General features: G+C 40.8%; 1 protein-coding gene across 11 annotated transcripts in view; it reads right to left on the reverse strand.

Moving 5' to 3' along the window:
• LOC114149067 (disabled homolog 2-interacting protein) overlaps positions 1-13,377 on the reverse strand; it is a 184,085-nt gene that overhangs the window by 34,655 nt on the left and 136,053 nt on the right. For all 11 annotated transcript variants that reach the window (XM_028024623.1, XM_028024625.1, XM_028024633.1 and 8 more), the window contains one exon: positions 11,087-11,641. In XM_028024623.1, coding sequence (XP_027880424.1) covers positions 11,087-11,641 — 555 coding nt within the window. The remainder of the gene's footprint in view (positions 1-11,086; positions 11,642-13,377) is intronic.

The raw sequence follows: 13,377 nt of genomic DNA on the forward strand, positions 1-13,377 counted from the left end.
TCAAAACCAGTGGGTAAAGGAAAAAAAACAAAAAAGTCAGATCTGAAGACATGGAAATAGAGCCATCTGGGGATGAGTCATCCCTTGTTTAGGTCCCTTTAACAAATTTCTGGGTGTACTTTCATGTAAGTCCCCTGGCAGCTTGTTAAACTTGGGAGTCGGTGTAGCAGGGAGAAAAGAGACAAGCGACAGATGTAGGCAGAGAATTAGCGAAGGAGAGGAAGAAGAGACGGAGGGACGGGTTTTTAAAGAACGCAGAGGGAGGCGGGGAGGCGGGGAGGCGGCGAGCGCCTCGCAGAGAGGTTTGCATACACTTGCTGCGGAGGCCTGTTAGCTGAATAATCAAAGGTGCACCGTGGGGAGCCGATCATCTACTGATGTGCTGAGACAAGAGCCTTTTTGGTCATGCATCCGCCGGCTTCATAAAAACACAAGCATGTAAGAATCTCCGCACATACACAGAAATGAACTGAGGAAAAATCTAATAATACGAATATAAATAAGTTAAAGCAGATGTGACATGATTAATAAGAATCAAATGTTTACACTGTAATGGAAATTATAATTCTTTTTCTTTGTAATAATCAACACTATGTGGTTGTATTTACCCCATTTATTCCGATGCCACTAAATAACATACAGACCTACATGTTGACTTTGGAAGAAAGTTATAAAGTTAGGGAAAAATAAGTTGTGTACTTGTCCTGATTCCCCCCGATCCAGCTGTTACTGGATGTAGCTCCAGTAACAGCTACATCCATCTTCTCAGTTCCACAACACGATGCTGTCAACACCAGGTGTATAGCAAATGTTTGCTGTCAATTTTTCTTAAAGGGAATTAGAGTAAAGGAGGCTAAACCAATACATTTCTCTTTGACAAAGTTCTAACTGCTCTGTATGATTTTTATTCTACTTTTCGAGCGTGTTAAGATTACTGATGTACAAAAACCACGCCTTTTGCAATCCTTGTTCATGTGTGTTATTTTATGCTGTTGTCATGTTCGAAACAAAATAAAATGAATAAAATCACATACTACTTTCTATCGATTTACCACAATAATTTGAACAAAACATCGAGACATTCGCGGCTACAGCACACCTTGACAAAACGCTTTTAGTTTGGGGAAATTGTTTGACCAGGGTGAGAAATTAAAGCTGCATGATTTAGATTAAAAAATGGGACATATAATTTAGAGACAACTAAATGTTCTTTGCATTAAAAAAACCAAACATACAACTGTTTTCTTCTTCAGGCTCCATGCCTGCTACTTTAAATTACACCATTTATTTCTTCTTCCGCCGGTAACGGACCGACTCCGTGCCGCCTACTTCAGTCAAGTGGATCAGGTCATCTACAAGACCTGAGTGAACCATTGAATTATTTAAAGCGGATAGAGAAATCTGCAGCTGCAAAATAAATAAATAAATAAATACAGCAGCCTGAAAATGCAGGATGAAGTAATAATTACCTAAGTGAGTCCACTTATTTCTCCACTTTTAAACATCATAATCAAGAGGTTAATTTTAACAGTTTTATATAATGGAATCTGACTGGGAAGCAATAAATGCAATGATTAGTGACAGGTTATGTGTGCTGCACATGTAGCAATGACCGTGTTTCCATTAACATTTTTACATTTGTTTTGCTATATGTTAAAAGAGGTTGATGGAAATTATGAAATTCATATGAACTTCCTCAAGTTTGATAAAAAAAAATAAAAATTTTACGCTCTCTTGAGGTGGTTTCCAGCTATTCTAAAGCAAAGTTATTGCGCTAAAGGGGAGATGGAAACACATTTGCCGAATAAGTTCTAATATAACAAACATTTTACTGTTTATTAAAGCCGTGCATTACACTTTGTGTTGCCTCGTTGCTTCTCTCACCATCAGTTAGTGCAAGCACATTGTTTTTTTGCTATATTTTAATAGTTCCCTCAAAACTTGCAGGAGAATCTCATAAAAATAGCTAATGTTGGATTAGTTGAGTGAAACACTTTAGAAACTGGCCTGAAATCCAGCACAGCTGAGTAACTTATGACCATTTTTCAAAGCAGTCTGCAAGATCACATCTCTTTGTAAGAGACGGTTTCGCTGGTTTCACTGCCTTGTTTCACTGTGCATTATAATCAAAACATCAGCTATATGCAAACGTGCCTTTTCTTTGTTCCTAACATTTGCAAATTTTAGTCTCAGAGCACAGATGTACAGAGAGGGCATGCGTTGATATTAGTGATAGGCAAACTATTAGCACAGCTCACACAGACAGCAACAGTTACCTTTGCTTGAGTAGGGGAGTGTCACAATAAGAGAAGAAGGCAAACTCAGTGTTTATCTAGTCAATTTGGATTTTGAGCAAGAGAAAAATTCCATTGGAAACAAACAAAAACACAAATTGGGAGAGATTAACTGGATGCTGACTTAGTGCTGTTGAAAATGTAAGCGGTGAGGGGAAGCTCTGGTGTAAATTTTGCCACTTGAGCCTTTATACCTACTGCAAGTGCCTGCCGGAGTCAGTGGATGGCTGTCAGGTGTGTGAAATCACATTACAACGACGAAGGTTCACACTCTAATCAAATAGTCATTTTAGAAGTGCATTTCAAACTTCTCTACAGTTAGCATGATGATGCATCTGCAGACGAGATGTTTTGTGATAGCTTTGTCGGCAAAATTTAAAAAAGTCGGACTTGTTGACACTAAACTGAAATGCCTGAAGAAACTGGACTTGAACGTGTGTAAATTTTAAGAATGATATTTGTATATAGTTTTAATGTGAAACGTTCCTAATCGGATGCATCTATTCCAACCGTATTTTATGAAGAACCGTATTTTAACAAGTATAAAATGGCGCTTGTTAAATAACTCCATAGAGACGATCGACAACAGAAGTTTGGTGATGAGAGGATTTTATAATGCAAAGTCTGTCAACAGATTCTCCTACCTGAGATGTGGAACCTTTTAGCTACTCTAGCGCCACCATGGGGCCCGTTTCTATACTTAATGCTCTCCAGATCTCCAGTCGAGTCCTTCTCTTTCCATTTACAGATGACGGATCAACCAGTGCAACATCATACCTGACCTTTCCGATGGTCTTCGTGATGCTGTGTGTCGATGATGTTCTCCACCGTATTTATGCTGTGATTAAATTAAACATGAGTGGACATTATTTACTAGTCCGGTGAGTCCTGCAGGCAGTGGGTTCAACTCGATTTTAAGGTCGCCGTATGCAAATGCACAATCCACTTTTTTACAATTTTAATTGAATATTTTTTCACATATATGCCCTACAAAAAAAAAAAAAAAAGGATACATAGAAAGTTGAGGCTATAATCTGACGAAATAAACTTTTGCGAGCATCTGCATTCTGAAAAGCCCTCTTCGCTTAACTGGATTTGATACGACGGCTTTTTGTGACGACGGAGATGCTTTTGGGATAAATCGCAGCTCTTCATGCTCCTTATTTTTGGTTTTTAATCCTTAAGACTTCATGTTATGGATTTAAAGGAAAGTAAAGTTTGCGATCACCTCCTCCACATTAGGATTCATAAAAAGGCCGCAAACTAGCCGCATACGATTTGGTTTAATTAGCTTTACCATACAGAAGCACAAGTATCCTAAAAGCCAAAGCAATTACATTTTAAGCAGAGACTGGAGCGGCGCCCTGTTCCCTCGTGTCATCCTTTAGTGTTTCTCCTAAAGCACTCACTCAGTCTTGCAGACTGAAACCCCCCCTCCTTCCCTCTGCTTCAGTGCTAATAAGGAGAAATAGAACACTCTCTAAAATGCTGCCACATCCCATCAACCAAACCATGCCTCAAAAACCCCAACACAGAGTTCAGGGATAGAAGGAGCGCCATGAATATAAGGGCGAGAGATGGGTCAGCAGAGCAGGGAGGCTCGTCTGGGCTAATAAAGAGTAGGCATCGGAGTCTGTAGAAATCTCTATTCTGCTGAATTCTGAAGCAAATGAAGCGGCGACAAGTTCTGAAAGTGAACGCGGCCGTCGTGGCGATGGGACACGAGCGTTTTCATTATTGGAACGGCGCACAAAAACGAGACGCAGTGGCGCTCAGACAAAGAGAAACGAAAACGAAAGCACCGTCTCGGCACCAGTTTGACAGCTTCTGTTTGAAAGCCTTGTGGGTTTCTATGGCAATAAAAAGCAATAGTGCTAAAAACTGAACGTGAATAAAAAAATAAAGGTAAGTTTGAAAGCGGGGGAGGCTGCCTGACAGATCAATTCAACCCACTTCGGGATCAGGCACATGTGAAACGATCAACATGATGACTTGATTATGATCTTGTGTAATCTGGGCTGTTCAAACCAGCTCAGAATATTCTTTCTGGAAATGCTGCTATTGGCACAACATCCATCAGCGCATTAATTGAGACTTTTCTATGGGATTAAATTAGTTAATTTCATGAATGGGTAATTTAGGTTGCGGAAAGGCTGAGATTTATCAGAAAAAAACAAAACCCAAAAGCTGTTGAGACGAGAAAAGCGCCAAGATACTGAGAGCTGACCCAAATTGGTAGATTTTCAGCCTTATCAGCTCTCACTATTGACTGGCCAGGTGGATACTTAAAAATCCAACTTTTTTCCAAGTCAATGAATGTATCACACATAAGGGTGTTGACAACAACACTCCTCGGTGTTGATGCTGCTACTGAGTGACTCAACAAAATCTGAGCAGAAAAAAGGACCAGGTATCAAAATTTTTGATGAGCTTAGACAAAGATGTATATTATATTTTATTATATTTTCTGGTCCGATGGATGGAAACGCTCTAACTACAATATATAGAAAATAGACAATGTAAAAACTGTACAACATCTGGGTAACATACATGAAAGCTGTTGGAGTCATGCTAACCATGCTAACTCTGCTAGCGATGCTAAAGACAGCTTAAAATAGGAACAAACATTTGTAAAATCTGATTTTATAGAGACTGCTCTCTCATATAACCACCATTAACATAAGTAACTTACAGTAGGTCTTGTAAGAAAGACTAGAAACATTCTTAATGCCATCCTTATGACCCTCTATATGATCATTCTTAAAGAGCAAACAGAACAGACCAAAAATCGGTATGGGTAACTTTACAGGAACTGGACGACAAATGTAAAGCTGAATGTAGGTGTTTAGTAATAATGATAACCATGAAAAACCAAGCTCAAGCATTAGAGACCAAATGGGCTAGGTTATATTCCCAAAGGCAAAAACTGAGTAAAGATTTAAAAGTAAAATAAAATAAATAAAATGGAGCCATGACAGTCGGTCTGTCCTTCACTGTCCTCATCTTGCTAGAACTTTCCCCCCATCCCCCACCACCACCTGGGTCTCTCCACCTGGGGGATCTGTGGCTAGTGTTACAGCATGATAGCCTGCAGCATTTTCTGTGAGGGTCACATTGGGTTGACGACAAGGACTGAGGGCCTGATGGAAATGAAGGCACCTCCTGCCGAAGGCGCCGAGTTTCGCCGTTGGCCACAGAAACAGGAAGCAGATGATCATTAGGAAAAGCAAGTCTGACTGCAGGGGGTCTTACAGTGAGTGTCATACACCTCAGAAATATTAGTCTCGCTGCTGGTTTGGCATGGATTTTATCCTAAAGTGTGTCAAGGTCCTTCAGTGATATCTTTAGGACATTTCTTCTTCATCATGAGTGGTCAACCATTACTGTAACTGCTTTAGCTGGGTGAGAGATTTCTAGTGTTTTTTTCAGAGACAGTTTTAAACCTCAAGGCCCCGGGGGCCAAATCCAGACCACCATAGCTAATTCATGTGGCCCTTTAAACTCCAGGGGGACGCATAAAAAGAAGCTTCTAAAAATATTTTTGTGCTTAAATATTATTTTACCAAACAAATCAGAGAGATTTTAATCTGTGTGCTGCCAAATTACATCAATGTGAAAAGATGTACAGTATTATCTATTTCATGAAGTACTCACTGGAGGAAGAAACAGCAATTTATTCATATTTTAACAGTTTGTTAATGGCCTGTATTAATACATTCAGCCACAGCCGGCCTTTTGGGGACATTCAGGATCTCTATGTGGCCCAAAATGAAAATGAGTTTGACACTACTGTCCCAAAGGGTCTTCAGCGCAGACATTATGTAATAAGGCGGCTTGGTTTTTCAACTGAAGATGTGCCTATGGACAAGATGTGTTTTTGTTGGGGCCGAAATGCAAGCTCTATGTGTCTTGTGTGCAATAAGCACTTGAAACTTACTGACACATTTTCAGGTAATCGGTCTATACTGTGGCTTTAACCCATTTGGCAAAAATAAATTGTAATTTTATTAAATTGTATTAACTTGAGCAGCAGTAGGAACAATTTTAGATTTTCTGGTTTCTATGGAAACAAATAGATTTCATGAGATATATATGTTTTTGTTTGGTTTCATGTTTTGTGAAACAGTCTTATTCTCGCTTCTTAACGATCTCCTACGCGTCTGTTGGTAACTGCGGATCTAATTGTTGCCTGGCTCCACGGCCAGAGAAAACGCGTTCCTGCTGCAAGGTGACCGTAAATTGCTTCATATGCATTCCCACGCCTCCTCCATCACTCTGCGCTGTCAGGTAGCGGTCAATAAAAAAAAAAATATATAAATAAATCATGCGGTAGTTATTGAACAGTTTAGGAATACGATATGCTCTCTCTCTCTCTTTTTGGTTTTCCCTCCTTCATGAACGTAGTTCACCGAGACGCGAGTAGACCCTCTCCTCCTTGATATCAAAACGAGATTAACAGCCAATAAAAAGGCATCTAAACAGGAGAAACACATCTAAAATATGGGATTAAGAATACTTACAGACAACTGCAGCATAAAAAATAATACTAACGGCAGTCTATTATTTTTTTAATAAGAATTATGGCTGCGCTGCAGGCTGATACCAGTTTACAGTAAGGGATGAAAAGCGTACAGATTCATGTAGTTCCCCTCTGTTAAGCAGGGCTGACAGTTTACCTTGAGGAGCAGTGAAATGGAGTAAAATCCTGAGTATAACCCTCCCATGGACATTTATCACCAGAATAAATCCTTCCCATTGTCGCTTCCCAGAGTCTGTGCAGCCGAGAGAAGCGGCAGCAAAATTAGAACGTAATCTATCTGAGGGCAGAGGCGTCGAGACAACTAGATCAATAACCCGAAGAATTCGAGCCGGGAGTGGATGTTTTCAGATAAAAAGGAGAGCGAACTTCTCCAGGCAATTCCAATACAGATGTTGGGCTTCTAATAGCGCTGTCTGAGGTTTGAGGATGTAACGGTATTTCACCGGGTTCGGAGGCTCGGAGCGCAGAGTTCTAGGTCTCTCTGTCTCAAAAACTTAAATAAAACAGGTTGGAGCACATTCTGCTGTAAACATCTTGAACAACATCAGACTTTTGAGACATCTCGGGGTTTATTCTTGTGTGTGAGCAGAGTTGGCACGGGCTGCCACAGATGCAGGGTGTGTCTCTGCTTACCGCTGCGCCCAGACATCAATACGGGCACCAGTACTGACATCTCCCCAGAGACAGAGAGGGAAAGAGAGAGAGAGAGGGAGAGAGAGAGAGAGAAGGGCTCGGGACGCGGCGAAGCATGAAAGGAGAGATGATCGAAGAAAAGGACGGTGAAAGTGGACAGACGACGAGCGAGTGTTCAACCGAGCAGGGCTGCAATTACACGCTGATGAGTGATAAAAAATGGCAAAACAGAGAACAGGAATCTAACCCGGTTGCTAACCGTTGACTGCTCCAAGCAGAAATTTGCATAGCTAAACAGCAGGCTGCAACAGATGAGATGCAGCGCCTTGAAGGAGCATTCTTGGGGTCAAAACTTTGCATTTTTATAATGGAAAATTGTGCCAAAAAAAGCACAAAAAACACGAACACAAAATAGTGCCTACTTTTTAAGCAGAATCTTTTCTTTTTTTTTTTACGATTCTATATGGTTAACGTTTTTACAAATAAAAATTGTTCTCCTATTTAGCGAATAGGGTCTGATTATGTGTAAATAATATAAACACAAATAGTGTTCAGTGAACAAAAGGCACCATCCTAAATAACACACCAGACTGACAGTTTCAGACTTAACCATACATAATATAGGACAGAATTATTCAAAATGTCTGCTGAACATTTGCAGAAACAGACCAGTAGTACCTCTACTACAAGATTTTCTCATGGCTCACCTTCAACAGCTTGATTCCTAAATATAACTCTGCAATTTTTGGACCATGACTAAGTTGGTGCAACATGAAACGAGGCTTCAACATTAAAGTATTAAAAGCAAACCATCTAACACTGGCTGCAAGATCTAGAAAAATGAGCAGCATCCGAGCTGCTGCGGGAAGATATCCATTTTAGGCTTGAAATATTTTCGGATATGGGGTTTGTTGGTTCTGCTTTGTGCTGCTTGGCACTGCATGACTTACTGCTTAAAAAAATAAATAAAAGCCCCTCATACTTTCAAGTATAAAGAAAGCTGTAATAATTACCAGTCAACATGTTCCCTTTGCATGACAGTCCAAAAGCTGTCCGCTCCCTGCTAGTTTCTCTAACGAGACTGCAAACGCGAGCAGGAAAACACAGCTGGTTTAACTCGCTCCTCATGGGATTTTTGCGACGCTTGTAAACTCCTTCTCAGTGCCAGAGGAAGAGTTTTACTGAAATCCAGAAATGACAGATGACCACAAGGTGAACAAGCTGTAGTGGGCCTGAAAGACCTAAAAAGAGCTTTAGTGAGAGGGACAGGATTAACTGATTGGTAATTAAAGATGTAGCCCTTGCCCCTCAGGGGATCAGTAGAGGCCTGGTCCTCCAATCAATCAGCGGATATTAGAGACCAGCCTAAACCAATGGGCTGGTGCTGCTGTGTGGACGGATATTCCTTCTTAAATGCCAATCATTCATCAATCTGTGCCAGGCTGCGATAAAACTCCAAGAAGCTGTCGTGAAAACTAAGCCGACGTACAAACTGCAGTCGTAAACCATGGAGGATGAGGAGCAAACTTCAAGCTAAAGAGACAAAAGTTGCCCAAAGTAACACTGTTATTTTCTCTTTGTTAATAAATCAAAGCCTTACGCCTTTGTAAGGGTAATTCAGGAGTTTCAAAAGTGTGGTTGCCTAACCAAAATTCAAAAATAATGCTGATTATTGTTGTTCAAGCTTTGTTAGCATCTGCAAACTCCCGATTGGATTCTGGTTTTGACTTGGACTGGGCCATCAAGTTTAGATTCAGGTGTTTGACACATAAACTCTCAGTTGGGCTGCAGATGCCAATAAATACATCTGGGATTACCAATGATGACTGTTGTCAATATGCATATGTTGTTTGTATATATATATACAACAACATATACATATATATATATATATATATGTGGGGGGGGGGGGGGGGGGGTGCAGAGAGAGAAGGGAAAAAAGGTCTGCTTCTAAACCCATAGACAGAGAAAAAAACCCTGCAAAACCACAACAACAAACAGCATAACATATATATAACAACAGTCATCATTGGAAAGTACATGGTACATATAATAATACAAGTAAGTGTGAGAGTATATCGGAATAACAAAGAAGTTGCAGTGCTTTAAGACCTAAAATAATGCAAAGAAAACAAGTCCATATTCTTTTAGAAACAACAATACTGATGCTTTAACTCAGGGAGAGTTCAGAAATCAATATTTGGTGGAATAACCATGAGATACAGAGGTCTCTTAAGTTTTTCCAGAGCTGTATATATGTAAGTATATCATGGCAAAAGCCATAATGCTTTGCTTGGGAAGGTAAATCTGCTTGGGGCCTCAACTTAACAGAAAACAATTCTGTCCGAGTACCACACTACCAGGCAATATACTGTATGCTTAAAGAAAAAATAAACAAACAAAAAAGGATTTCAACCAGGTCATCCTAAGACATAAACATGCTATTCCATTGTAGATCAGGCGTTATGTTTAGCGCAACTATCTACTCGCAATCACTCTGCGTTCAGGTGTATCCATATTACCATCATCTACCCCTACAGCTAAATGCTGCTGATATCATGTTTCACTTTAGGGTGTTTTTGTTCAGGGAAGTGTCTAGTGTTAGTTTCCTGCCAAAAGTAGTGCTTCATAAGTAGGCCAGACACTTTAGTTTTGGTTTCATCAGACCAGAGAGAATTGTTCCACATGTTTGCCGTGCTCTCTGTATGACCTTTGGGGACCAAAGGGAGCTCTTAACTTTTAAAAACCTTGGTGTTGCTTGTTACCAGCAACTAGCTGCTAAGTGACAGAGTGCAAAAATCAATAAAATATGTGTACCTTCTGAAATTGTGCTTTTCATAAGGTTCATATGCCACATTCAATAAGATGTTCCATTTCACACTAAGTACCTCAGCAGGAATGACACTGGATATAGATGATTAACAGACTCTGTCTGCATTGTATGCAGATTTTTATGCATGTTACTGCATGTTTTTTGTTTTTTTTAAAGTACATGTTCCAAGCTAATTTAAAACTTCTGGGATTCCAGCTGTTTCTGGTTGGCTTTGTAAAAAGGAAGCAATTGAGCTTCTTTTTTTTTTTCCTTCAGAGACAGATAAGAGGACATACTTTTTTTTCCTCTCAACTCTTTCAACAGTGTTGCTCAGTAAAGTACAATGATTCCTTTATTTATGTAGACGGATAAAGGGTTATTTGAGTCCAACGGTCTGCTGTCATGGGAGACTTAGCCGCAGCTGTAGTGAACTAATCTGCAGCCGACGGTGAATATTTTCGTGCTTCGGTATGCCGCGAGGCACTGCAGGAGATGCATGTAAGGGATTAGCTCGAGTTCTGACTGTAATTCAGGCGGCTATGTTGAGAAGAAATCACTCGTGTGTCTGCCGCTGGCGCTACGGCTGTGTTTAAAGTGGTGGGTTGGGGTCAGGAGTTCACCGGATTAGCAGGCAGCAGAGGAATTGTTAACCTCTCTGAGCTTTTGTAATGTGAAGTCAGAGGCTCACGACAAAATAATGGGCCAACATCGGCCCTTCTTTTTTTTATCTGCGCCGTTCCTGCGGAGAACAGGAACGCGGGCTGAATGGAAACCGATAAAACAGAGGCTGTGGAGGGGATCACTAACCTTCGCCTTGCCGGTGCTCTGAAGGATGTGCACCAGCGCGCACGCCACCTCCTCCTTGTTCTTGACGCTGATGGCCGGCTCCAGCACCGAGCACAGCATCATGTAGTTGTTGGTGGTGTATTCCGCAAACTCCTTGTACATCTCCATCGGAAGGATGTTCATGCTCTGATAGCGGGCCTTGATCCGGATCATGGGGCCCGACGTCTTACCCTTGGGCGGGGTGGGCGTGCTGACCGGGTACCACTTCTCCACAAACTGCCGCCCGGTGACGGCCAGGACGGGGATGCTGACGAGGCCGATGTAGTTGTTTTTGTCCTTCTTCTTCTTCTTGTCCGTGTCCTTGTAGAGGTGCGCCGCGATGCTCCGGACGGCGGGCAGGTTGCTGAACTCGAAGTGCTCCCCCCAGAACAGGTTGTCGGTCTTGAGCTTGCAGGTGGTGCGAGCGTACAGTGAGTCATCGAGGAACAGCTCGCAGAAGTATTTTTTTTTGGCCGGCAGGTCCTTGGCCTCGATGATCCACAGCCTCAGCATGTTTTCCACCCGCCGACTGTTGTCCTGAAGAGGGAGGATAACAGGAACTGAGTTAACCTTGAGGATGTGTGGGAGGGAACAAGAAAATAGCGGCAGAAATACCTCAAATTCACTGATGTTCCCAGGCGGCGAACATATTCAGTACATTAAAACATCTCGGATTAAGCTGTATTTCTATTTTAAATGACTGAAAACAAATCAAGTGGGGCTTCAAACATGCTCTTTGATTTCCATTCATATAAAAGCAAAGAAATTTCCCTTGTTTTTCTCTAAATGCAAGAAGCATTTCAGGTCATTGATTGATTTCGCCAGGGGTGGTCTGCCACGTCATTCATATTGCACTGAAAAACTAGCAAAAAAAAAGAAAGAGAGAAAGACAGAGAAAGAGAGAGCAGCTGATATTGACATTTTAAAAATGAAATACCAGACCTCAAAAAAGTCATAAAGACTCCCTCGGATTCCTCCAAGTACTGAATCAGAGTAAGTCCAGGTAAACATGGAGAAGCAGCTTTCAGCTTCTATCCACCACAAATCTGGAACAAACTTCCAGAAAACTGCAAAGCAGCCGAAACACTGAGGTCCTACAAACCAAGACTAAAAACCCACATGTTTTAGAGTTGCCTTTGAACCATAATAAATGGAACACTGACCAATAGATTTGATGTGTATTAATGATTTTAATGACAGCACTTGACAGAAGGTATTGTCTCTTATTGGTTTCAAAATTGATGACTGTATTTTTATTTATGTTTTCATAACCTCCTTGAACTGCTACGTTGATGAAATGTGCTATACAAATAAACAGGATTTATTGATAGATAAATCCATAATTCAGCGTGATGCAAGAAAAATAAGCCACTTTAGGTGGTCCAAGAATTTTTTCTCGAGCTCTAGATATTATTGTATTACTTATTCCTGCTTCAATCTTTTCCACCACATTTTCTTGCACCTCAGTGCTCTGCTGATTCGTCTTCATGATCTTGTCTGTTCATTAATGTTATTTGACCAACCTCTGACCAACAGACTCATTTATGCTACAGTGAATGTAGCTCAGGTGATCTATGAAGTAGTTATGTGATGATTTCTTAAGGCAGTTGATTGCACCGAGTCTTATTTAGGGTAACGGACACGTCAGGGAAGGGGGGTGTTTATTTTGACAGTTTTGATTTTTATTAGTAAAAATAAAAGGACAACTTTGCATCACTTTCATCTACTCTAAAATGATGGACCGCTACACAAAATTCCTTAGCGCTGTGGCTAGCGCACCTCTTTTCTAAAGACTGTATGATAGAGAAGCGGTTTCTGCATAAAGAGGGAGCTAAAAGTCGGAGCACTAAGATGTTTATCAGTGCAGTCAGGTTTTTTTTTTTTGTTTAATGTAAGATTTGCTCCTAACTGAGATAAATGACCTTGAAGCAGCAGCAGCTGTGATAAGAGCTTATTAAATCAGCAAGAAACTGAGCTGCAGCGATTCCTTTCTTACCCACTTCAGCGCTTAATACAAAAGATCGTCCTTAAGAGAATGAAAGGAGAGCTGCTGTCCCATGATGCCTTGCAGCATTAACATTCACAGCAAAACACACTGTTCAACAGGTGAAGGCTTTTTTTGGGGTTTTTTTTGCCTGTGTTGCAAAAATAGTTATGATTTTCATGCAGGCATATTTATTAGGACTGTTATTGATGACTGCTAGGCGGAGAAGATGGGAAACAATAAAAATTTTTTTTTCTGATGTCATGGTTTTGCAATTTGTGACTAATCC

The sequence above is a fragment of the Xiphophorus couchianus genome, chromosome 8 (assembly GCF_001444195.1).
Source record: "Xiphophorus couchianus chromosome 8, X_couchianus-1.0, whole genome shotgun sequence".
Taxonomy (NCBI): Eukaryota; Metazoa; Chordata; class Actinopteri; order Cyprinodontiformes; family Poeciliidae; genus Xiphophorus; species Xiphophorus couchianus.